We start from the raw sequence: 27,323 nt of genomic DNA, 5'->3' as shown, positions 1-27,323 counted from the left end.
AATGTCCTAGCTTCACATTCACTCAACACTCACTCACTGACTCACCTAGAGCAATTCATTTTGTAAGCTCTATTCATGGTAAATTACCTACACTGGTTACCATTATCTTTTATACCATATTTTTACGGTACCTTTTCTACATATCTAGATATACAAATACTTAACTTTGCATTACAATTGCCTATAGTATTCAGTAACGTGCTGTATACGTTTGTAGCCTAGGAGCAACAGACTCTGCTATGCAGCCTAGGTGTACAGTAGGCTACACTATTTATGTTTGTGTAAGTGCGCTCTATAATGTTTACATCACAAAACCACCTAACAATGTTTTTTCATAATCAATCCCTGTCATTAAGTGATACATGACTATATTAAGTTTGAGATGCCTGTAGGCATCCTAATGGAGATGTCAAATGGGCAGATGGAAAGTAAGTTGAGTGGCCAGAAGAGTATTTTTTGTTAGAGATATAAATTTGGCATTTGTCACCACATAGATTAAGATTTAAAGCCTCAAAGAAATCAGCATAGTACTGAATGTAGAAAAAGCCCTAATCTACCCCATTATTAAGAGGCAAAGAAAAATGAGCAAAGAAACAAAGAAGGAACAGGGAGTGAGACAGCATGAAATTCAGAATATGGTATTTTAGAAGCCAAGTTAAGTTTTTCATTAACAAATGACAAGTGCTGGAGAGGATGTGGAGAAAACGGAACCCTAGTTAGTACACTGCGGGTGGGAATGCAGACTGGTGCAGCCATTATGGAAAACAGTATGAAGTTTCCTCAAAATATTAAAAATGGAACTGCCATTTGACCAGTGATTCTACATCTAGGAATATATCCTAACAAATCCGAAATACCAATCAGAAAGAATGTACGCACCCTATGTTTATAGCAGCACAATTTACAATAGCTAAGATCTATAAACAACCCAAGTGCCCATCAGTAGATGAGTGGATAAAGAAGCTGTGGTACATTTATACCATGGAATGTTATGCAGCAGTAAAAAAGAATTGCTTACCCTTTGAGACAGCATGGAAGGACCTGGAGAGTATCATGCTAAGTGAAATAAGTCAGTCAGAGAAAGACAAGTATCACATGATCTCACTCATATGTGGAATCTAAGTGGATCCAATGACATGGAAGCATGGAACAGAGTGAGGAATCTCAGAAGGCAGGCAAGGGGAGGGAAGGGGGGGTAGGAGGTAATCAACCAAGGACCTGGTATGCATATAAACATGGCCCACAGACACAGACAATGGGATGGAGAAGGCCTGGGTGAGGGGACAGAGGCAGGCTAATAGGGATTAATGGGGGAAAAAAGGGGACATATGTAACACTTTCAACAATAAAGATTAAAAAAAAGTGTTTCAAAGAGGTAGGTAAGATTAACTGTGTCAAGTTTATACTGAATTTAGCAGTGTGGGAGCCATTGGTAACTCTGATAAGAGCTGCTTCAGTGAAGAATTGGGGATTAAAGCATAATTAAAGAGAATTCAAGGGAAAAATGGGGGAAAAGCTCAAGAGGAATTAGATATAACAAATCTTCTGAGTTGCTTTGCTGTAATTGAGAGTAGTTAAAAGAAATGTGGTTAAAAAGACTGTTCTCTAAAAAAAGAAAAGAGGAATTGTTTTTGATAGGAGAAGGGAGAATTACTACAGTGATATCTTTGAGTAAAAGGGAAAATAGGAGCTAAGGTACAAATGCAGATGCTGACACAGACAGAAATACGGACTATTCATCCATATAAAAGCAGCTCTAGGTGCAAGAAAATGAGAATATATGAGAAAACGTTCTTCTGATTGTTCTTATTGCTCAGGTCATACCCTCCTTCCCCTATCCCTACCCCCTCCTAAGAGGAGGGAGCAGATGCTTGTAAAAATATGAAGTAGCCCTAGCTGGTATGGCTCAGTGGATAGAGCATCGACCTTTGGACTGCTCAGATGTGGTTTCTTCAATCCTATTAGCTGTGTGCAAGTCACAGACAGAAAATCAGATTATACCAAGACTGGGGCTGTGTAGGGCAGGTTCAACAAAAAGAGGACCTAGGGAGTTACATTATATTCTTATAAAGCAATTCTTCCCAAATAAGGAACACTTCCCTTAATTAAAACAATAAATAAATAAAAATCACTAGACTTATTTAAACTGTCAAATAGTTTTACATAATGTGGTCAATTCTGTTTTTAATTTTTAGTTTTGAGTGATTCAGTTTTAAAACACCTAATTAAAAGTAAAAAATATATATTACTATTAGAAATATGGTTCATTGCTTCACTTATTAAAATGACTTATCAATTAATAACGAGTCATTACCTGCTTCTTTCATGGAAATCCGGTCTATCATCCCTTTTAATATATAAATGTTGCCTGATAATGTCTTAAGTTTGTTGTGTTCAATCCGTTCTACAATTGCGTTACTGTGCCAATAGATATTAGTGACGTCTCTAGGAGGAAAAAATAGCTTAGTTAAGGCCAAAATATTCACAGCAGTCACAATGAACATAGATAAGTATATCAAATTATAATAGAAAGTAATAAATTTGCATTCCAGCTACATTAACAATGTTATAATCTAACTATAAAACATTTGAGGGCCAAACATTGTAGCAGAACTCAACTGCATGCTTAATGTGATCCTCAGAGTACCAGTATGTGCAAAAAAACTGTGCTGATCAAACATACCTCTAGTATAAAATATATCATTAGTAAGGAAGCAGGGAGTATCTCTAAATATCTGGTGTTGACAATGTTTGCGATTCCATCCTGATGCTCAGCTTCCAAAGAATGACTTCCTGACTCTCTTATCGGGGCCTATACTGTGTTAGCTTTCATGCAATTGTATAGCTTGGATCCATCTACGCTTGTGGATTTTCAATCCTCACTATACAGCCAAATGTTTTTACCCTCCTCTTTGGAAAGTACGAATAAGTTCCAGGGAAAAAACAAGCTGCAATATCAAATCATTTACCCATAAATCTACCCTTTATATTTCCTCAAATGAAGCTAAGGATAAATTTATATATACAAAAGGCTAAAGTGACCAACCGTCCATCCATCCAGTACATATGACACACACTGGCAATTTAAAAATAAACTCTGACTCGAGCACGCAGTTTAATCAATTTTAATCAGTCATTGTTTTTATCAATGTTGTTTTATTTCATGTTTTTATGTTTTTGTTGTTTTTATATGTTTTTGTTGTTATATCATGTTGTTACTATTTATTAATCAATTTATATATTATTTTCATATACATTTTACTAATTTTCTTTCATCTCTGACACTTCTATTATAAAGAAAGGGCGAATAGCAATATTAAAATATTTCTTCTAATTAATTTCCTTTCAATGTGCATAAATCTGTGCACTGGGCCACTAGTATAAAATAGAATGAAATATGAAGATGTATTAGATAAATGTTGAACATTCCCCAATTTACTAGATAACTAAGAATAAACTTACTAAATCTAAGTGTAATAAGAAAATAAAATTCTATACATTTGATCAAATGGGACTAAATTCATATATTATATCTTAATATGATATTACTTCTCATCCTGTTTTTTTTTGCTTTATTAATTTTATTTAACACTTAAATAGCACTTTAAAGTTCTGTTCTCAAGTTTTAAAAATATAATTCATTTAATCCTCAAAATAACCTCAAAAGTAGTAATATTATTATCACTGTACAGATGAAAAAACTGAGACTGCCCAAGTCATACAGTCAGTAAGCAGCAGCAATAGAATTCCAACCAAGGCAAGCTACACTGCCTCTTGGATATTCAGAAAATGGGCACACAGCAGGCAGAAATGGAGTGGGCAAGACAGAGTTTATATATTCAACTTATAAATTTTCAGGCCAGTACCTTGAATAGTAATATCCTGTATTGTTTTCATTATATGTTTGTTTAAAAAAAAAAAAAAACTTCTTTATCACTAAGATATTGATTTTGAAGAATAGGAAATGGTGCTAAAAGATTAGCAGAATTAAGCAAAGCCCTTACCTGTTGATGCTTTCACTTTAGGGAGAACCAGAAAGTGCCATATTTTAATATGTAGCTGTATGACAAAGCTTTAAAATAATTTTGATTCCTTGTCTGAAACAATAATTTATACCTGGTTATCCCAGATATAAATTTAGATGTGAGACTCTGAATTAAAATGCATGTAAGTAAATATTAACTAACCAAATATAATTAAGCAGCAAATACCAGTCAACTTATTAAAACCTCTGGGGGGAAAATCAAGCACTGTGTATAAAAATTTGAGCTGTCACTATTTTAAAAATAACCTATAAGGCAAAAATAAGAAAGCTGGTTACAATCAATATATAGTCATTTTACCATTTTTGCCTTTACTTTGCAATCTAGACAGTCTTTGTTTATTTCTCATGCTTCTCCTTTTAAGCTCTTATAAATAGTGTCTTATTTTATTAAAAGAATATTCAGGTCCAGCTGGTGTGGCTCAGTGGTTGAGCATTGACCTGTGAACCAGGAGGTCATGGTTCAATTCCCAATTGGGCTATGGGCTCCATTCCCAGTGGCGGATGTGCGGGAGGCAGCTGACTGATGATTCTCTCTCATCATTGATGTTCTGTCTCTCTCTCTTTCCCTTCCTCTCTGAAATCAATGGTAATATAGTATAATACATATATATATATATATATATATATATATATATATATATGAATATTCAAATGTTATACTTACATCAATTTTCCTTCTACACATATAGCAGTATTATTGTTGATGATTTTAATCATCCATTCCTGTAGTTGGACTACCTAATTAAACATAAAATAAAGTATGTATTTTCTGCATTAGTTGTAGCATAAGCATTACAAAATCAATTTACATTAAAAGAAAAAACTCATAAGTAATCCAAATGATTCCTTAGTGCGCATCTATATAAAAATCATACTCTATTTTAAATAGCAATAAGATAAAATTCTTGTAAACAATAAAACAGAAAAGATGAATGGCGAGAAAGACTGCGCTTAAATCATATTGCATAGTTTGTTTCCAATCCAGAATCAATTATACTTACTATATTCTTATTATCTAGTATCTCAATCCCGGGGGGAGGGAGAGTATCACCTAAAATCCTAAGGTAGTCATTAAAACATTAAGTCCCACCAAAGACCCAATAACTTGGAGAAAAGGGGTTAGTTGTGTAATATACATATATGTCACCATCGCTCTTACTCCTAAAAACTCACAGCACATAATTTTCTTTGCAAAGTTGATTTGAAGTTGCATTCAATTTTCTATAAACTATAAAGGTAATTGCTAGGAATCTATATTTAACAGCATTGTATCCCAAAGCAAATATCTGAATAACAGAGAATTCCTTATTTTAGGACAAGTAAAATTCTATTATAAGGAAAATTTCTGTTTACACCAGTGGTAGGAAATTGTTTCTATTATGTAACAACTTAACATTGAACTAATTCTGATGAGATATGTAGCCCAAGGTCATAAAATGACTAATTTGACAAGTCATTTACTTTATACATAAAATAATAAGTTTATATATAAAGACACTCTCCAGTGGTAGTTTATGTTGAGTCAGAAAAAGATGTTAAAAATGGAACAGTGCTCTTAGTTATTGTACTTCACATTTATGTTCATTTAAAAATTATAGGTAGGATTTGGGGAAGAGGCAATAAAATTCTTTCTACTTCCACATTGGGAACCACCTGAGATACATATATCAAGTAAGTCAGATGGTAGTAAAAATAAAAGCTATACTAGATAGTGTCCCAAGCACTTTAGATGCATTGACTCAGATTATTCTCCTAACACTGGGAGATAGTAACTTCATTTTATAGATAAAGAAACTCTGTAAGGCCTAGTTAAGTAATATAAATAACTTGCCCATGTCACACATAGCTAGTTAGTGGCACAGATGGGTTACAAAACTGGAATTCAGGCTTTAGAACCCCATACAATATTGCTTATATAGAATGTCAAAATATTCACTCAGCAAATATTTGAGCTCTATATGATGAGGCTGCATATCTCAGGAACTAAATTTTGTACAGTTCTGTAAACCATGGTAAAGGCTTAGTATTTTCTCTTGAGATAAGAAATTACTAGAGAAATTTGAGCAGAGGATGACATGACATGATTTAATATTTTAAGGAGCTGTTGGGTAGAAATTGAGAACTTCATAAAGACCCTGGCTTCTATCTGGAAAATGCCCACCATCATCCTTTTAAAAATTAATGGACAAACCTTTAACAACTATAAACTTAACCTTTTATCTCTTTCTCCTTGAACTTACTGTTCCATTCCAGTTTCTTCAGCAAATGTCCTAATGCTGAGATGGCGAACCTATGACACGCATGTCAGAGGTGACACCCGAACTCATTTTTTTGGTTGATTTTTCTTTGTTAAATTGCATTTAAATATATAAAATAAATATCAAAAATATAAATCTTTTTTTCACTATGGTTGCAAATATCAAAAAATTTCTATATGTGACACGGCACCAGAGTTAAGTTAGGGTTTTTCAAAATGCTGACACGCCGAGCTCAAAAGGTTTGCCATCACTGTCCTAATGATGTCCTAATAGTTGGATGGTCTGAAGTCTTTTATTGATCAGTTACTTTACAACACAAAAAATTCTCAGATCTTTAGGTGCTATGCGTAATTCCTTTCTCTTGTCATTAATAGTACCTCAAGAATTAGGAGGGGGAGGGAGGAATTAAAAATAGGAATAGCCCTGACTGGTTTGGCTCAGTGGATAGAGCGTCGGCCTGTGGACTCAAGATTCCCGGGTTCGATTCCAGTCAAGGGCATGTACCTTGGTTGTGGGCACATCCCCAGTGGGGAGTGTGCAGGAGGCAGCTGATCGATGTTTCTAACTCCCTATCTCTCTCCCTTCCTCTCTGTAAAAAATCAATAAAATATATTAAAAAAAAAAAAAGGAATAAAATCAGTGTTCATCCCGAAAGGGAGTAAGTAAATTGTTGAAGGCTATGCAACTAATAATCAACCAAGGTAAGACTTAACACCTGGGCCTTCTTGCTTTCAACCCACTGCCTCTACATTAAATAGTAGTAATGAGAGCATAAGAGCTCAAGCTCTTAAAGAAGGGGATAATACTTATCTGCCTTAAAAGTTTTCCTACCTTATTATTTTTAACTCCATTTGTAGTAGTTTGGCATATACTTGGAAGAAGCTTTGAAGTGTATCTCTTTGATCCCTGAGGTATTGTTACATTAAACCCTGGAGTTGCAAGCACAATTTTACATGTGTCGTTTATGGAACCTGGAAGATCAGTTTCTCTGGGCACTGTTTTCTCATTTCTTCCCTTAATTTCCTGTTGTGAAGTCCCTTTTATTCTGACCTCATTATCAGAAATCATTAATTGACTGTCATTTTTAACAGAAACACAGTTAGTATTGAGAGTCTCATCAGTAGTATTTTGGAATTTTTCATAGGTAGAGTTAATGTCGTCTAAAACAAATGTGTTCTTTTTAAACTTAGTGGTTGCAGCTGTATTCTCCTTTAAAAGAATTTGTTTTGCCAACTGAGCTCTAGTTAATGCCCTGTTGGAGACTACTGCAGCTGAAACACTTTCATGTTCTTGGTTCAGAACTGGAAGCTCTGCAAAAAAAAAATACAAAGTCAAATAAAATTTTCAGAAGAATCATATGAAATTAAAAGAGAAACAGGAAAATTTAAAACTTAATATTAAAAAGAAGTCTTCAGGTTAAGAATACTCCACCCTCCTGCCCAGTCTGAGTGCTTCTGCCTTTTATGATTTCACTAGAAGCCTGCTGCATGAAATTCGTGCACAGGGTGGGGGTGGGGTGGGATTCCCCAGCCTGGCCTGTGCCCTCTCAGTGTGGGAGCCCCAAGATCAATCTCCCCAAAGACGTAGGCCCTGCCCACCCATCTGGGGCTCCTTGATGGATTGCCCCAAAGAGATAAGCTGGAGCCGGGGGACCCCACACAGGGGGTCTCACCTCAGCAGCTCAGTGCGGAGCCGCTGGGACCCCTGGCCTCGCTGTGCAGGGGCGGAGCTGCCGGGACTCCCGACCTCACCACATAGAGCCGCCAGGACCCCTGGCCTTGCCACGCAATGCCACTGGGACCCGCCTCCGAGGCTCCGCACGAGCCCACTGTGCATGCAGCCTCCTGGTGATGGACTGTTATGACATGAGGGCATCACAGCGTGAGGGCGTGACAACCACATGGGCTTTTATTAGTATAGATCTTTCATCCACAGTCAAAATTTATTGCCTACACGGGGAAAATAATTATCTAGAATATTCAACAATACAGTCAAATAAAACAAAACCAATAGCACTTTACCATAAGTTAAATTGTGCAGAGGCGCTTTCTTTGCCTGTTGACATTGAATCTTTGGCTTGACCGGGAGTAAGATATTTGATGGTTCTAGAGGAACTTCTTGGACTGAGGTTGAGATTTTTTTTTTAGAAAGAAGTTGAGATATGTTAGTCACTGAGAAGGAAAAAAATATCTTTTAAAAATATTTAAATAAAGATTTAGGTTTAATAATGACCAGACAAATATAGGCACATAGACTTTTATAATATATTAGTTACATAAGTTTTTTCCTTTATTATTTTCTCATGCCTTCAACCCATTCTCTATACTTACATCATGCTGAGAATTCTTTTTAAACCTCCTTTCAAAGCTTTTTAAAAATATATATGCTTTTTAAATTGATTTTTAGAGAGAGAGGAAGGGAGATAGAGAAACATGGATGATGCCAGAGAAACACTCATCAGCTGCCTCATGCACTCCACCTCCCAGGGATAGAGCCCACAACCTGGGCATATGCTCTGACAGGGGTTCATAGGTCTACGCTTAACCACTGAATCACACTGGCGGGCTGAGAAAGCATTTTTAAAAATTTCATGTTACATCTTGCCAACTTTAGACAAAAGTATACTACTGAACTTAGAAGCCTAGAGATCTGGAATAAAATCAGGTATATATAATATGTGAAGTACCATCCAGTTTTGAAAATTCTGCTTCTGGGTGCTGTAAATTTCTAAAATGTAAAAGAAGAGTTGACGAGTTGTAACTTATATTTTAAAAATCAAAATGTTGAAACTCAATAGCAAATTCAGTAATAATTTATACCCCTTTGACAGCTCTTTAGCAGATCTTCAAATGCACAAATATGGTAGGCTTATCAACTAAACAATAAGAACTTTGAGTATTGCTTAGATTTTATTCTGCTATACCTCCTAGAGCAGTGATTCTCAACCTTCCTAATGCCGTGACCCTAATTTAATACAGTTCCTCATGTTGTGGTGACCCCCAATTTCATTGTTACAAACTGAACATAATTAAAGCATAGTGATTAACCACAAAAACAATATGTAATTATATATGTGTTTTCCAGTGGTCTTAGGCGACCCCTGTGAAAGGGTCGTTCGACCCCCAAAGGGGTCGCGACCCACAGGTTGAGAACCGCTGACCTAGAGCATTAAACTAAATTATTTTATGTTTAATTTCAAATATTATACTTGAAAAAAATCAGGAGTGAATAGGCTTTATTAAGTGTGCAACTTTGGCCTTAGAAATCATAATACAAAGATTTTATTTTTTTATAATTTTTTAATTATTTCAGAGAGGAAAGCAGAGGGGGAGAGAGAGAGAAACATCAATGATGAGCCCTGGCTGGTTTGGCTCAGTGGGTAGAGCATCAGCCTGTAGACCAAAAGGTCCAGGGTTCAATTCTGGTCAAGGGCACCCACCTTGGTTGCAGGCTCCTCCCCAGCCCGGGACCTGGTTGGGATATGTGCAGGAGGCAACCAATTGATGTGTTTCTCTCACAATGATGTTTCTACCTTTCCCTCTCTAAAAAAAATTAAAAAGAAACATCAATGATGAGAGAGAATCATTGATCGGCAACCTCCTGTACACCCCACACTGGGGATTGAGCCCACAACCTGGCAGGTGCCCTGACTGGGAATTGAACCGTGACCTCCTGGTTCATAGGTCAACGCTCAACCACTGAGCCACGCCAGCTGGGCTATAAAGATGTTATTATAATGACATGCTATAAAAGGATAAATTTCTATTTAACTTATTCTACAGAAATGGCAGGGCAATGCAGTAAAGAAAAGCAGATAATTTGATCAAATATAACATGCTGTTTATAACCTGGGTCATTTATTTCAGAGATCAACATCCATGCAGAGGGTCTCTGAAACTACATACAAAAGTTGTGTTGTATATATGTGTCTTATCTGGGGAGAGAGTCATCAGATTATCAAAGCAGTCAGTTACTCATTTCTTCTTCTAATTCCAAATTACATATAATATGTGCTTTCATGTGCATATTCCATTTGCTTCTCCCTTTTCTCCCAGGCTGTATGAGAAACAGACTATTTTGTGTACTCCCCCACCTCCAGCCTAAATTCACCTAGAGAACTCTTTTTGTGTCAAAATATATAACTGTCTTTGAAACATAACAATGCACCCACAATCTACTGTGTAGTAGTAAAGACTGTGGGCTTTCAAATAGATACCTGTATTTAATTCTCAGCCCATCACTTACTATCTGTGACACATAGGGCAGATAAAACCTCTTTGTAAGTTCCATTTCCTAGTCTATTAAAGTAGCATCTAGCATATCCTTTGCTCAAAGGGCTAAATGAGTTAACAGATGTAAAATATCTTTATTAATTACTGAACTCACTAAAATCTCAATTTCAAATGTCCCATTTTTGACCACTTTCTATCTTTCAGATCATTCTCTCAAATCCACTGACCATCCCAATATGACCTACACCACTTCACACTTCCTCATCTCTTTCAGTGTCCTCTTTTCCTTGTCTAACCAACTTAAATTACATGGCCAATTGTGGTTATCACCTTGCACACACAACTCCAACTACTTTGTCTTTCTCTCACTTCATCCTATTTAGCAAAATTACAATCCTGTTAAAATCCAACTCCTTGCCTATTCCCCACCAGCACCTATACAGCTAATAGGGCAACAGGAATACTCACAACCATACTGATCGGTCTTATTTAAATTCATGTCCACAAATCTCAGCTATGTTCTTAATGTTGCCCAGAAAATTAAATTTAAGCCTAGACCATTCACTCTTCCACTCTCCTACACTATTCAAACCTCCATACCTCCTCAAATTTCAATACCTGTTTCCTATACTCACTCACAGCTGCTGACTTTACTTCCTATTTCAGATTATTTCTCAAGTAATACAACACTGCCTATCTTCCTGTTTGATTGATGATCTGTTTTATGTTCCTAAATCTCCACTTTTATTTATTATTACTATTATTATTATTATTATTATTATTATTGTGTGTGTTAATCCTCACCCGAGGATATTTTTTTTTCATTGGTTTTTTAGAGAGTGGAAGTTAGGGGGAGAGACAGAGAAACAAAGATTTATATTTTTGATATTTATTTTATATATTTAAATGCCATTTAACAAAGAAAAATCAACCAAAATCACGTGTCACCTCTGACACGCGTGTCATAGGTTTGTCATCACTGCTGTAGCCACTGAGCCAAACTGGCTAGAGCTGCCAAATCTCCACTTTCATATTTTATTCTTTCTCAGCTACTGGAGGGTATCAGACTTCTAATCTCAGTTTTTCCTTCCTTACTGGATTATTCCCAATAGCATACAAAAATGTTATTTCACCAATCATTAAAAACAATAAAATCTTTTAAAACCAATCTTGTCATATTTTTTAGCTCCTCTCAAAAACAGTTGTCTATATTCACCACTGTCAACTTCTCTCTCTATTCTCTCTTAAACACTCTTGTATCATATTTTTGCTTCCATCATTCCACCAAAACTATCCTAATCAAGGTCTCCAATGACCTCCACATTCTTAAACCCAATGGTCAATTCTCACTCAACCTTTATTTTACCTGACTGATTTTGCAGTATTAGACACAGCTAATGACTTTCTTTAAAGCATTTTGTTGTCTTGGCTGCCAAAGTATCAATCCTAATTTTTCTTCTTCCTATCTTCTAAGTGGCCATATTACTTTCTATCCTTTATTCTAACTTGTAAATTTTGGGACTCATTATTGAATGTTTTCTCTTTCTACACTTACTCCTTGATGATCACATCTCATCTCATAGTTTTAAAGACCATTTAGGTACTAGTAATTCCAAAATATATTTTTTTCTCACCTGGACTATGCCCTTTAATTCCAACTAATTGTTTTCAACAGCCTAATTCACATCTACACCTAAATTTTTAAAAGACATATAGAAATTCACATGACAAAAATGACTGAGATCCTGATCCCACTTCTCCTTCAATCTGCTACATTTCAGATAAATCACATGTTTCCAGTTGCTTGGGTAATAAAAAAAAAAAGCCAAACAACAACTGAAAAAAACCACCCTCTGGAGTCAGCCTTTATAACCCCTCTAACATTCCACATGCCCTGTATGGGCTAATGTGATTGGCTTTTCTTAATATATATCCAGAATCCAACCACTTCTTATCTTCACTGCTACCACTTGGATCAAGCCAAAACCATCTCTCACCTGGATTACTGCAATAACTATTTCAAATTAACAGCCAGAGTGATACTTTAAAAATGTAAGTCAGATCTTATCATTCCTCTTCTCAAAACCTCCCAATGATTCCCTATTTTTGCTCACAATAAAAGCTGAAACTCTTACATTCACCTATTAAGGCTCTACATTACCTGACCCTCTTATTTATCCCTACCTCCCCAGCTCTGTACACTCACTCCATGATACATTAATCTCAAGGCTAGTCCTTGAATTTGTGAGGCACACTCCTGAAATAACAGAAATTTCAGGGCATTTGTACCAGCTGTTACCTGTCTGGATGATCCTTCCCCATTCTCCAAGATACCTATCTGTATCTATCACCTTCTTCACTTTTTCAGCTCAAATGCCATATTCTCTTGGAAGCATATCCTGACTACCCCATTGAAAATTACAACCTGCTCTAACTCTCCCTATCATCCTTAACCTGCTATGTATTTCTTTCCATAACACTTCTACTGTACCATAAAAATGACCTACTGTATCTGATCCTCACCACCTGAATGTGAGTTAGCTACAAAAGGGCAAGGATTTTTGTCCATCTTGTTCACGGCTGTCACCTGAGTACCTAAAACAGTGCCAGACATAATAAATAACACATTAGAGCTTCTTAACCAACACATAATATAACTAACCTCTTAATAAGCTGTTTTCTGATCTAAATGATTTGTTGTTTTCCTTTTCTTCACAGAGGTAGGTATGCTGCAAAACTCTTTTCTCAGCTCCATTATGCATAAAAATTTTGTTACTTTCACTTTTTGGTGATGCTTTTTCTTGCTTATTACACATTACCTTCTCTTTCATTCTTTGATATACTTTTCCTGGTGATTCATAGTTTGCTTTATTTTTTAATCCATCCTTACTGGGCTTTATAGCACTTATATCAATATTAAGAAGACTGTTAGAGGTGCTAGGCTCTGCTAGCATGGTAGAATGAAATACATTTTTATCTTGAAAAAATGTCATTTCTGAGAGTTGATTCTTTTTCTGGTCATTCAATTTTAAAAAGGAGTTCTGATATTTCAGCAAATCTTTTACAGGTGTAAGTGTTCCTGAAGGGATGCTGTCAAAAAAGACTGCGTGAATGGGCATATTTCTCCTTTGAGAAGAGGTCTCTGAAGACAAGTGAATTCCTGGATGTTTTGAAGGTGTTGTAATCATCTTGATTAACAGAAGCAACAAATTTGCTCTATCAAAAAATGTACTTAATCACAATTTTCAGAACAGATCTTCAGCAGGGGCCCAGAAGAACCTGTAATTCAATGTGAAATCAACCATTATCATTCTTTGGTGCAGAAAAAGTTAAGTTTGCTTTCCATAATAACATTATACTAGTTAAAAGGTTTAACTGGTTCATAATAACACTGGATAACCTGTAGCTCACAAGTCAGTGTTGTCCCATACACCAAAAGTTTTCAGATTTGATCCCAGGTCCAGGCGCTTAGGGGAGGCAATGGATCTCTCTCTCTCTCTCTCTCTCTCTCTCTCTCTCTCTCTCTCTCTCTCTCAACATATCCTTAGGTGAAGATTTGGGGTGGGGAAGGGGTATTCACCAAAACATCTACTTAATAGCTCTAAGAATTGAATTTTGAACATCTGTTTTTGAAATTTACTTGAACCTAAAGTCTTATAGGTTCCCACCTAATATTAGCATCAAAAAGCATTCAATGACTCTGCATATGGCATTACATCTATACTAATAAAAGGGTAATATGTTAGTTAGACTAAGAGACCTTCCGGGAGATCTTCCGGATATCCTTCTGGACAAAGCCATGGAGGCAGAGCCGAGGCAGAGGTGGTTAGGGGTGATCAGGCTGGCGAGGAGGGGTGCAGTTGGGGGTGATCGGGCCGGCAGGCAGAGTGGTTAGGGGCGATCAGGCAGGTGAGCAGTTAGGAGTCAGCAGTCCTGGACTGCGAGAGGGATGTTCAACTGCTGGTTTAGACAGTCAGACATCCCTAGAGGGGTCCCAGATTGGAGAGGGTGCAAGCCAGGCTGAGGGACACCCCCATGCTCTGTTAACTGTGATTGTTTTGTTCTGATTAAAGACAGCACATTCTAACCCACCCCCGCATGAATTTTGTGCACTGGCCCACTAATTAGGTCATAAAAGATTAAGTTTTATGAACATGATTTTCTCCACTAGATATAAATTTTAAGGCAGCAGATACAATCATATATCCTAATGAAAGCTGAAATATCTATTCAGTTTTTTAGTTAAACAATCCCCAGTCCTGATTTTGTTATGCTGCAGATCATTTCAATTATGAGGTTTTAGTTGAAAAACCCTCAAGTCAAAAGTAAATTATATCCATTCTAACTTTAAAAATTTTTAGTGCTATGTAAAATTTTTTGAGGGCATCATACTTGAGCATACATAGTCTTAGACTTGTTTTAGCTTGTTTCTTATGTACAGATTTTATATTTGACACCTACAAATTAAAATTCTATGCGATAAACCATATAATTGTATTCTTAATACTTAGTAAAAAATTATTTCAACCCAAAGAGCTTATTAGTCTAGATTTCAAGCATCTCTTATTGCTGAATTTATAACTATTCCAATAAGTCTTTGACATCATATAAACATAAAAAAACCTATCACAGAAAATACTAATCAGTCCTAGCTGGTTTGGCTCAGTGGATAAAGCGTCAGCCTGCGGACTGAAGAGTCCCAGGTTCGATTCCGGTCAAGGGCATCTACCTTGTTTGCAGGCACATTTCCAGTAGGGGGTGTCCAGGAGGCAGCTGATGGATGTTTCTCTCTTATCGATGTTTCTAACTCTCTATCCCTCTCCCTTCCTCTCTATAAAAATCAATAAAATATATTTTTTTAAAAAAGGAAATACTAATCATGCCGGACCAAAGACATCAAGTATCTTTAGCTATAGTTAACTTCTGTGAGAAATAAATATTCAAGTTAAAAATTCATATACAAACTACTATTTTATCCAACAGTTTAGAAGAGAAAAACAGAAGAAAATATTTCTCAATAACTAGAGCAGACAAAGAAAAGTATCTTGGGAGTCTAGCCTTATGACACAAAAACCATTGAATTCTTCCACAGAATGTTAACTCAGCAAATATGTAATATATATATATATATATGGCAATGGGCTAGTGTGCTGGGAGTTATAACACTCACTAGCCATATACTTTAAACTCTCAAAAATTCTTCAGAACCTAATGCTCAACAGAAGTATAATTTACAAATTAATTACCAAAACTGAAAAGAAGCCCAATGTGTAGTAGAGACATACATAACTGTTTTCACCTAAAGGCAGATAATTATGGTCACACTGAAAGGCTCCAAGACCAGCCCCATAATTCCTCTTTCACTTTGCCCAACCTCTTCCCTCTCAATGTAGCAGGATGGAGAGGTGAGTAGTCAAGATTTTAAAGATCCTCAAATTTCATTCCCCTTCAGGAAGACACAGTTCTTCTATGAGCCCCTCTTTCCCACTATGTGATAAATAGCAACTCAATAGAAGCCTAAAGAGTTGCCAATAGTTGACAGTGGTTTTATTAGGGGCAGAAATAGAATACTGTGGACTAGCTATGTGGACGAAAAGGGGCCACATGCTAACCTGACAAGCTCAGGGAAGGTCTGCATGGCGGTCTTGCAAACTCAGAGACCTAAAGTAACCACAAAGAAGAGTCTGAAATTAAACTTTAACTAAAAGCAGTTATAGTGGGTAGTTACTTCCTAGGCCGGTATCGTCACTGACAAGGTCAACCTTTACCTTAACTGAGCCTGTCTTTTTGCATCTATAATAACATACCCTTGAAATGTCTGGGTAACTTGTTGTAACTTCCCTTTTTCCGGACCCTTGGGGCACAACTTAATGTGCCTGGGCACCAGGACAGATACCACAAGTTCCTTCATTGTTATATTAATTGTTCCTGCACCCACCCTAAGTATGTGTCTATCATTTTACTTTTTATCCAATCCCAGGGGTCCCCCCAACTCCCGTGTTGCTTTCTCCTACCTCTCTAGTCTATCACTAATGGATTTTATGTATCTCACCTATATCCCTTCCTTCCGCTGACTGCAATCCTATCCTATATAATCAAAGTGCAATATGCAAATCAACCAAAAGGCCGAACAGCGGAACAACCATCCGGGACCACGCTATGACACTCACTGGGGACAGGCCAGCCAAGGCAGGTGTGATGCGATTGGTTGGGGGCCGGGCAATCGCCCCATGATCACCCCACAGAGGGAGGCCCAGGACACTGACTGGTGGGCTGCAGCAGGTGGGTGGGGCCTCCCTCTGCAAGGGAAGCCTGGGTCCTGGGTACCAGCAGCAGGAGGATAGGGGAGAGAAGAAGGCCTACTCTTGCACAAATTTCATGCATTGGGCCTCTAGTGTATAAATACAGAAGTAACCGTAGTTCTTCGGAGCATTATCTCAATCGGTTGAGGTTCTGCTTCCCAGTAATTGTCGACAGTTTGGCTCAAATAAACTCACAAAAAATCTTTTCAGGTTTGAAGTGTTTTTATGTTAACAGCTATTAGAAATGTTAGTAAGAAATATTAATCATGCTCTGTTAACTGTGATTGTTTTGTTCTGATTAAAGACAGCACATTCTAACCTGGCTGGGAGTTGTACACAGGACCTGCGAGGTCATCTGGAAATGTAGCCCACCCTCCCCATCCCAAATCTGCCTATTACCATGCAAAGATTAACAGCCTTTTTGCAGAAAGCAAACAATGGAGTCCCGGATGCTTCCAGCCCTTTGCAAACCCCCAGCCACATTGCCTACATTGCCTGTAATCTGTAACCATCATACACATTCTTATTCCTTTGCCCACTTCCCCATGTTATCTTTGTCCAGGTACCCCATATAAGCAACTGGCTTATGGGGGGGTGGGAGGGTGTACAGAGCAGATTTTCGTGGCTGACCTGCTACTCTCCCATACTGCTGGGATTATTGGAATAAACGCTCATTTATGATTCAATCCTGTCTCTGCTGTATTGGCTCAATTAGTGACAGGCAGCCAGGACCAACTGGTTGTTGGTTATCTGGTTTCAGCTTCAGTGTGATTGATGGAACAAAAAAGGACAATAGAGGAAAATCATCCAGGATTTTCTCTGACTATAGAAGATTTGCAGAAAAGATACAGAATAAAAAACACCACTGGGTAAAGGCAATCAGGAAACACCTGAACCTCCATTCTCTGCCTACTAAAAGAAGAGCAAAATGAAGAAAAGTTGCTCAGACTCTAATGAAACAAAGAAACCTTAGATAATGGGGATTCAGTAACTGGCATTCCTCAAATTAAGGAAGGAACAGGATGTCCTAGAGGCCAAGCATACTTGACCCAACAGAGGTCACAAATAAGAAATGGTTAGCTTCTTCTAGGACTGGGGAAGAGAAGGTGAATTCTAAAATGATAAGCTTGTGCTTTTGTTGGAGGATTCAAGGCAGGAGGAATATGGACACTGAGATAAAAAGTTAAAACAAGGCCAAACAGTGTGGGCAATTTGCAGCCAGCTTGCAAATAACAAGCGATTATCTTCCCCAGCCAAGGACAAATGCCTCACTGTATGGACATGTTTTCTGAAATATATATTACAAGCCTTTTCCCATAGCTTGGCGCAGACAGCTGGCACCTGCAGAAGCAAGATAAGATGAATCCTCCTTCGCTTGACCGTCCTCCGCATTCTCCTCCCTTGACCAACTCATGCCCTCCTCTCTGCTTGACTGACTCATGCACCCATACCCTGACCCTATATTTCACACTTCTACCCCATATAAGAGAACCTAGATGTCCCTTTGGAGCTGACAACCAACACACTGGTCTCAGCCAGCTGTGTTGGCTGAGAGAATGCAATAAAATTTCTTAAACTTTCACAATGTCTCTTGGCCTGGCTCTGGACCTAAGAAAAGGGAAAAAAGGATAGTTTTACTCCCTAAGCAGAGAAGCCAGACTTCAAGGCTTGGCAAGATAAAATTGCCAGGTACTTCTCATGAGTTCTGAGAAAGTAACAACAAAGTAAAAAGGGACCTTGAGAGCTAATCTGGTAACAAATTATTCAGCAGAGGAACTTTGAAACTTATAGGCAGGAGAGTATATACAGACAGTCCTCAGGTTACCTCGGACTTGACGTACATCATTTTGTGGTTATGTCGCCGTCTCCCATTTATTTATTAAAGAAAAAAAAGTTCAGTCATTTTGATGTATGTACATATGTGCTTTATGGTTTTTATTATTTACCACAAGTAAAGGTCAAGAATCGTTATTTTTCGTTTCAATTTTTTTACTGTTTCACTTCATTACTGCTGTGTATGTGCTCCATGTGAGTGACATAGGTGCTTATGTAGGTGGGTTCCGACTTATCATGAAAATCGCTTTACGTCGTGCCGTAGGAACTGATCTCCGACGTAACCCAAGGAGCTACTGTATAACACCCCAGACCTCCACACAACTCACTATTCAGATTAGCTGAGAGCCCTTATGCGCTTCATAAGCCAGATGTACAGATTTGCTTACCTTGCTTCTTTAATGAAGGTGCATATTTTGTTTCAATAAAATTGGCTTCATCATAAGGCAGTCAGGGTCTCATTCGTATAAATTCATTTGTACGAGAAGGCAAGAATGGAATTTGGAGACAGCCCTCTCTCCCACTGACTCAGGGGACTGAATAACACCTCTGATGTGAGCGGTGTCTCTAACACTCACTAACTGTTTAAAGCTATTTGGAAAGTCGATTCTGAAAACTGACAAATGCCAATGTACTAGGGAAAAATTGTGATCTATTCAAAGTAAAAACTCGGGCATGGGAAAACCATTACATGAACAGGCTAGCTATGAGTATTTACAGTAAATGTAAATATAGAAGATTAAACAACTGTTGTTATCATGAACATGATGCTAAATGTAACTGTTACTCTTCTTCCCAAAAAGACATGACATTTATAGGAATTTACTGTAGTGTAGCAGTACTACTACTATTTATTAAAATGGAATGGGTCAAAAATCCCAAAGCTCACTAATCAAACTGGTAGGTAGAGTTGGGAAAAATGAGAGGACTTTAAAATAACTGGCAAATTTGAATCGTGCCCCCCCCCGCCAAAGCAGTACCTGACACACAAAGGACTAAAATATATAACATTCAAAGAGACCAAATGAATCAATTTTTAAAAATGATCAATACAGAGGAAACCAAGATGGTGGCATAGGTTAACGCCGGAGATTGCTGCCTCGAACAACCACTTCAAAAAACAACTAAAAGACGGAACGGACATCATCCAGAACCACAGGAAGGCTGGCTGAGTGGAAATTCTACAACTAGGAGGAAAGAGAATATCATATCCAGACTCAGAGGAGGCGCAGTGCTGAAGTGAAATACTAAGGTGCGGAGTGCACGCGGAGCGGGCTGGCGGCGGAGGGCGCGGTTGTTGTTTTCAATCGGGAGGGAGTTTCAGACTCTGAGCTCCAGATCCGGGCGAGTCTCTAGGGACCCAGACTCAAACGGGAGAAGCGGGACTGTCTGGCTTCGGTCGGCACTCGAAGGCAGCTTTCTCTCCGAGGTTTGCAGAGGTTGCTGGGACTCTGTGAGGCAGAACCCCTAGGGACGAACTGAGAGCAGCCATAACTGCTCACTCCGGCCCGCCCTGTAGATCCCCGGGGACCCGCCCCGCCCAAGCCCTGCGCAGAGCCATTTGCTGGATAGCCTCAGGCAAACACTAGATTAGCACAGCCCTAGAGATCCAGCACAGAAGCTCTCCCACTGCAGACACAGCGGACTCTCATAGCCAGTTAGCCTGGAGGTCAAATCACCCCCCGGAACTGCCGACAACAATCAAGGCTTAACTACAACAAGACTGCGCACAAAGACCACTAGGGGGTGCACCAAGAAAGCATAAAAAATGCGGAGACAAAGAAACAGGACAAAACTGTCAATGGAGGATATTGAGTTCAGAACCACACTTTTAAGGTCTCTTAAGAACTGTCTAGAAGCCACCGATAAATGTAGTGAGATCCTCAAGAAATCTAATGAGACCCTCGATGTTATGATAAAGAACCAACTAGAAATTAAGCATACACGGACTGAAATAATGAATACTATACAGACTCCCAACAGCAGACCAGAGGTGCGCAAGAATCAAGGCAAAGATTTGAAATGCGAAGAAGCTAAAAACACCCAACCAGAAAAGCAAAATGAAAAAAGAATCCGAAAATACGAAGATAGTGTAAGGAGCCTCTGGGACAGCTTCAAGTATAACAACATCAGAATTATAGGGGTGCCAGAAGATGAGAGAGAGCAAGATATTGAAAACCTATTTGAAGAAATAATGACAGAAAACTTCCCCCACCTGGTGAAAGAAATAGACTTACAGGTCCAGGAAGTGCAGAGAACCCCAAACAAAAGGAATCCAAAGAGGACCACACCAAGACACATCATAATTAAAATGCTAAGAGCAAAAGACAAAGAGAGAATCTTAAAAGCAGCAAGAGAAAGAAACTCAGTTACCTACAAGGGAATACCCATACGACTGTCAGCTGATTTCTCAACAGAAACTTTGCAGGCCAGAAGGGAATGGCAAGAAATATTCAAAGTGATGAATACCAAGAACCTACAACCAAGATTACTTTATCCAGCAAAGCTATCATTCAGAACTGAAGGTCAGATAAAGAGCTTCACAGATAAGGAAAAGCTAAAGGAGCTCATCACCACCAAACCAGTATTATATGAAATGCTGAAAGGTATCCTTTAAGAAGAGGAAGAAGAAGAAAAAGGTAAAGATACAAATTATGAACAACAAATATGCATCTATCAACAAGTGAATCTAAGAATCAAGTGAATAAATAATCTGGTGATCATAATAGAATCAGGGACATAGAAAGGGAATGGACTAACTATTCTTGCGGGGGAAAGGGGTGTGGGAGATGCGGGAAGAGACTGGACAAAAATGGTGCACCTATGGATGAGGACAGTGGGTGGGGAGTGAGGGCGGAGGGTGGGGCGGGAACTGGGAGGAGGGGAGTTATGGGTGGAAAAAAGAGGAACAAATGTAATAATCTGAACAATAAAGATTTAATTAAAATAAATAAATAAATAAATAAATAAATTTTTTAAAAAAGGAAAAGCTAAAGAAGTTCATCACCACCAAACCAGTATTATATGAAATGCTGAAAGGTATCCTTTAAGAAGAGGAAGAAAAAGAGAAAGGTAAAGATACAAATTATGAACTAATACACATTTATCAACAAGTGAATCTGAAAATCAAGTGAATAATCTGATGAATAGAATGAACTGGTGATTATAATAGAATCAGGGGCATAGAAAGGGAGTGGACTGGCTATTCTTGGGGGGGAAAGGGGTGAGGGGGATGCAGGAAGAGACTGTACAAAAATCGTGCATCTATGGATGAGAACAGTGGATGGGGAGTGAGGGAGGAGGGTGGGGCGGGAACTGTGCGGAGGGGAGTTAGGGGGGGGGGGGGAAAGAGGAACAAATGTAATAATCTGAACAATAAAGATTTAACTAATCAAAAAAAAGTGATCAATACAGAAAATGGACAAAGGACATTAAAGGCAATTAACAGAAAGACTACAAAGACAAATGAGTGAAATGACACTCCAATTTACTAATAAATGAAGAGTTGCAAATCTAAAGAGGAAGACTTCTTAATTTACCAGATTGATAAAGATTAATTTCAAAACATAGGTGTGCATGCCCTTGATCAAGAAATTCCTCTTCTGCCCTGGCAGGGTAGCTCAGTTGATTAGAGCACCCCCCGCCCCCTTTGCCCCAAGCCAAGGTTGCAGTTCAACCTCCAGTTACGGCACATGCATGAACCAATCAATGAATGCATAAATAAGTGGAACAACAAACTGATGTTTCTCTCTGTCCCTCTCTCTAAAAAACAAACAAAAAAAGATAATTTTTTTATAGAAACATCTACATAAGAATACAAATGTAAGGGGTGATGGAAAGAGATTAACCAAAGAACTTATATGCATACTAGGGGCCCGGTGCACAAAATTCGTGCACTGGGTGTGTGTGTGGGGGGGGGAGTGTCCCTCAGCCCAGCCTGCCCCCTCTAACATACTGGGAGCCCTCAGGCGTTGACCCCCATCACCCTCCAATCGCAGGATCGGCCCCTTGCCCAGGCCTGACGCCTCTGGCTGAGGCGTCCGGCCCCGGCAACGGGGACCCGCAGCTGCAGAGGCCCCACGATCGCGGGCTCCACTTTAGGCCCAGGCAAGGGACCCCTAGCTCCTGGGACTGCCAGCCTCGACCGTGCCCAGCTCCCATCACTGGCTCCACCCCTACTTCCTGCTGTCACTGGCCAGGGCGGAAAAGGCACCTGATTCTCCGATCACGGCTGGGGGGCAGGGTAAAGGCGGCTCCAGGGCTGCCTTTGCCCTGCCCCCCAGCTCTTAGCTCCCCCCTGGGTTTCGGATCACTGTCAGTGGCAGGGGGCTTCTTCCTGCTTTCCCTTTCGCCTCCCTGCATTGTGCCTACATATGCAAATTAACTGCCATCTTGTTGTCAGTTAACTGCCAATCTTAGTTGGCAGTTAATTTGCATCTAGCCCTGATTAGCCAATGAAAAGGGTATTGTCGTACGCCAATTACCATTTTTCTCTTTTATTAGTGTTGATATGTATTGCCCAGAAACACAGACAATATGGTGGTGAAGGCCTGGGGCAGGCAGGAACCAGGTGGTGAGGGGCTGAGGGGAAAAGGGAGGGGGAACTTCTGTAATACTCTCAACAATAATTTTTTTTTTAAATAATGCAAATATATATATATACATGTATGTGGTAATAATTGCCAACATTTACTGCATATATGCCAGACACTACATAACTTTACAGCAATTCTTAAGAAAAGTACAGTTATTATTCCCAATTTGGAGATGAGGAAACTAAGGCATAGGATGGTTAAATAACCTGACCAAACTCCCACTGACAATGATTAAGAACTGGATCCAAGACTATCTAATTTCAAAGCTCAAGTTTTGTTTTTGTTTTTTAACTATATTTTATTGATTTTTCACAGAGAGGAAGGGAGAGGGATAGAGAGTTAGAAACATTGATGAGAGAGAAACATCGACCAGCTGCCTCCCGCACACCCCCTACTGGCGATGTGCACACAACCAAGGTACATGCCACTGACCGGAATCGAACCTGGGACCCTTCGATCCGCAGGCTGACGCTCTATCCACTGAGCCAAACCAGTCAGGGCTCAAAGCCCAAGTTTTAAACAGGCACTATATAAAGACATTTACTAAAGTATGAAGGAAATTAGAAACAATTTAAATGTCTAATATGGGACTAAATTCTGCTACATCTATCTATACAACTTAATTCTATGTATTCAATAAAAATCTTGTGGATAAAAAGGGGCCACACACTAAACCTGACAAGCTCAGGGAGGCCTACATAACTCAGAGACCTAGAGTAATCACAAAGGATGGTCTGAAATTAAAACTTTTAAACTAAAAGCAGTTTATGGCAGGCAGTCAAGTCCTAGGCCAGTGGTTCTCAACCTTCCTAATGCCGCGACCCTTTAATACAGTTCCTCATGTTGTGGTGACCCCCTAATTTCATTGTTACAAACTGAACATAATTAAAGCATAGTGATTAATCACAAAAACAATACGTAATTATATACATGTTTTCCGGTGGTCTTAGGCGACCCCTGTGAAAGGGTCGTTTGACCCCCAAAGGGGTCGCGACCCACAGGTTGAGAACCGCTGTCCTAGGCTAAAATCTTTCCTGACAAAAGTAAATTGAGCAGGTCTACTGTCTTCTTGCATATACCGTAACATACCTTTGGGATGTCAGGGTAACTTCCCTTTCCCAGACCCCTCAGAGCACAACCAATGCACCAGGAGGGAGATCACAAATCCTGTTATTGTCACTGGTGGACTTTTAACTAGCCTGTGCCCACCTACATAAAAGAGGTATGTGTCTATCATTTTACTTTTTATCCAATCCCAGAGGTTTCCCTGCTTTGCTTTCTCCAGCCTCCCTAATCTATCACCAATGGATTTCATGTAACCCACTTGTCTTCTGATTGTAATGTATAAAGCAGGGTACAGAACTGCCATTTTCCAGAGCATTTTTCTCAATCCATTGACATTTTGCTTTCCAACAATTGTACTCAGTTTGGTTCAAATAAACTTGCAAAAATTCTCTACAGGTTTTAATGTTTCTTAGGTTGACAACATATATATGTAATAACACAGAAAGTAGCCAGGATGTATTACATTTTAAAAAGGAGCCAGCAGAACAGACCATACAATTGCTTTCCGTAATAACCGTGTCCCCCCCACCCCACGCACACACACAAGCATAAGCACAGGGAAAAAGTCTGGAAGTGTACCAAACTGTAAATAGTGTTTATCTTTGAAAAGAATAAAGGGGCCTTCCATTTTCTAAATAATTTTAACATCTGAAGATGTTTGCAAACAATATATTATTTAATCAGAAGGAAACAAGCGGGATGGATCAATTGTCTCGATAGCCCTGTGGATCTTGGGTTCCATGGTGAAAAATCGGGCAGTGACGCACACAACCTTCCTACCCGGTAATCATTCTAAAGTAAAGGTTTTTTCCTAGAAGTGATTTTAGAACAAAGGTCTGCAGTGCTCATCATCGAAAGGAACCTGGAAGTGGCCTACTTTCTTGACAACTACATTAGACACGCAACAAATGCACACACCGAATGAATGAGGAGTTGTGAAATCACTGCCAAAGCCAGAAATGTTCCAAAGCCCGGGGGAGCCCAGAATGCTGAAGGGCTGGACCGAGCGCCGGAGGCGAGGGGCAGGGGAGGGGAAGGGGAAGGGAGGCCATACCTGGAGCGAAGGGCCAGCCAGGGCCAGCCGGCGGCAGTCCCGCCGGACTTCGTGTGATGGGTGTCGGGGGCCCCGGAGTCGCGCCCCCGGCCCACGTCGGCCCCAGTCCGCAACCGGGGTTCCCTACGGTCCACAACAGTAGGTGAGTTCAAATTTGAAGAGCCCGCCCCCCGGCCAGGACGGCATTGGAGCGCTCAGGAATGGCGTCACCGTGCGTTTCACGCGGACCACGGAAGCTGGGGGCGACCCCCGCGCCACGGGGGCAATGCCATTTCCATAAAATGTAGGTAACCCCAAGTTGCCACGGATACTGATCGCGCCCCACTCTCTACAGTCGAGGAATCCGTTTGGTCTTCACACAGCGCGCGCCTTCCGGCGCTCCGCCCCTCGTCCCATCATGCTCTGCGGCAGGCAACTACGTCCTACAGGTCTACGTCGGACGTCGCCTGCGCGCTCGGACGCTGCTGACGGTTCCAACGTTTGGTCCTTCCCGGCCACCACCTGCCTCCCGGTGTGCTCGCTGGTGGCCGGGAGTTTTCCGCTTCTTCCGTGTTTGAGGGAACAGCCTGCTGAATGTGTTTGAGATAATTGTTTAAATTTTAGCTTTATTGTTGAAAGTATTACAGATGAGCCCCTTTCTCCTCCTATTGCCCCCCTCCGCCCAGCGCTTTTAGTTTTCTCAGGCCGTCAGATATTTGAGACCGAGAAAAAATAATGGACTCAATGCAGTTATACTTGCAATTTGGTTTGAGCTATTCCCCCAGGAAGTGTGACTTTTTTTAACTTTCTCTCGAATCCTAAAACCTTGAATCTCGAGGACTCTGGGTTGCGATGCAGCTGCAGTGGCGCCTAGGGATGCGGTGCTCGGACTGACCGCCGCGGTGCGGACCCTCGCCTCCCCCCAGCAGCGCGGCGGCGGCTGCAAGCGTCGTGCCCGGCTCCTAGTGTCAGTCTTGCGCGAGGAGAAGAGCCAGAGGAATAACAAGGGTTTTCAGCTCCAAACCCCTCCCAGCTCCCATCCTGAGTCTTCTCTCCAGGAATGTGCCCCACCCCAGCCCCCGCATTTGGGACAAGAGTTCATCTATATCTCCATGAAAATTCCTCAGCACTCGAGTCATATATCGCATTTCTCCCTTAAGCGTGGCCTGACACGGTTGTAATAGCTTTTTTAAAGTGACTTTCACAATCCTCTCTTCTAAATTCTGTATCCACCAAGTCTTGAGCACACCGAGTATACGGAATCCAAAATATAAGCAAATGAAGGCAAGTAAGGAAATGAAACCAGTTGGGCTTGGGGGGAGGGAAGCAAATCTCCAGAGATAACATGAACTTCTACCTGTGCAGCATAATGAGGAAATGCCAGGACATGGATTTGCACCAAATTTGTGGGGAAAGCCACAGTTAAAATATATGTTATGTGATATGTATGAAATACACTTTGGGGAATAAAGGGACTTCGAAGAGATGGCGTTCATACTCAAAAGCATCTGAAATAGAGGTTTGAGAGGTTTCTGTGTCTCAGATGGAGATAGCCATGGCTCACACATTAAGCCAAAATAGGAACCTTGACATGGTAAGGACAGACACTCAGAATCAGAGATTTTCTTTTTAATTAGCCACTTCTCATGGGAGAAGTAACTATAGCATGTTTTGGGGTGAAAAGCGACAGGTATTTACATGACTAATGATTTTCTAGGCAAAACTGGATAAAACAGTTGGTGGATTACCAAGTGTGATAAGAAGGCATAAAGGCCAAGAGACAATGTTCATTTGTCCACTGGAACACCAAATGGTGATGTCCTGGATGGGCCCTCATTTAAGTTTGTCTGCCCGGAGGGGAGAGCTTCTCTGAGTCATAGTCAGCCACCTGGAATTTTCTGTCCAGTCCTAAGTCCGTAACTCATGAGGACACATGCAGACCCACTTACGGTCCAAAGGA

General features: G+C 39.8%; 1 protein-coding gene across 2 annotated transcripts in view; it reads right to left on the bottom strand.

The window, feature by feature from the left end:
* MIS18BP1 (MIS18 binding protein 1) overlaps positions 1-25,943 on the bottom strand; it is a 60,365-nt gene extending 34,422 nt beyond the window's left edge. The window contains exons 1-6 of one of the 2 annotated variants that reach the window (XM_059659070.1): positions 25,385-25,943; positions 13,198-13,814; positions 8,325-8,474; positions 7,135-7,613; positions 4,710-4,783; positions 2,315-2,445 (exon numbers count right to left, since the gene is read on the bottom strand). In XM_059659070.1, the coding sequence (XP_059515053.1) occupies positions 2,315-2,445; positions 4,710-4,783; positions 7,135-7,613; positions 8,325-8,474; positions 13,198-13,723 (1,360 nt within the window). In that variant the 5' untranslated portion in view covers positions 13,724-13,814; positions 25,385-25,943. The remainder of the gene's footprint in view (positions 1-2,314; positions 2,446-4,709; positions 4,784-7,134; positions 7,614-8,324; positions 8,475-13,197; positions 13,815-25,384) is intronic. The other variant, XM_059659081.1, reaches the window with a different exon arrangement.
* Between the last annotated feature and the right edge of the window lie 1,380 nt (positions 25,944-27,323).

The sequence above is a fragment of the Myotis daubentonii genome, chromosome 1 (assembly GCF_963259705.1).
Source record: "Myotis daubentonii chromosome 1, mMyoDau2.1, whole genome shotgun sequence".
Classification (NCBI taxonomy): Eukaryota; Metazoa; Chordata; class Mammalia; order Chiroptera; family Vespertilionidae; genus Myotis; species Myotis daubentonii.
This window is presented reverse-complemented; position numbering and strand designations above follow the sequence as displayed.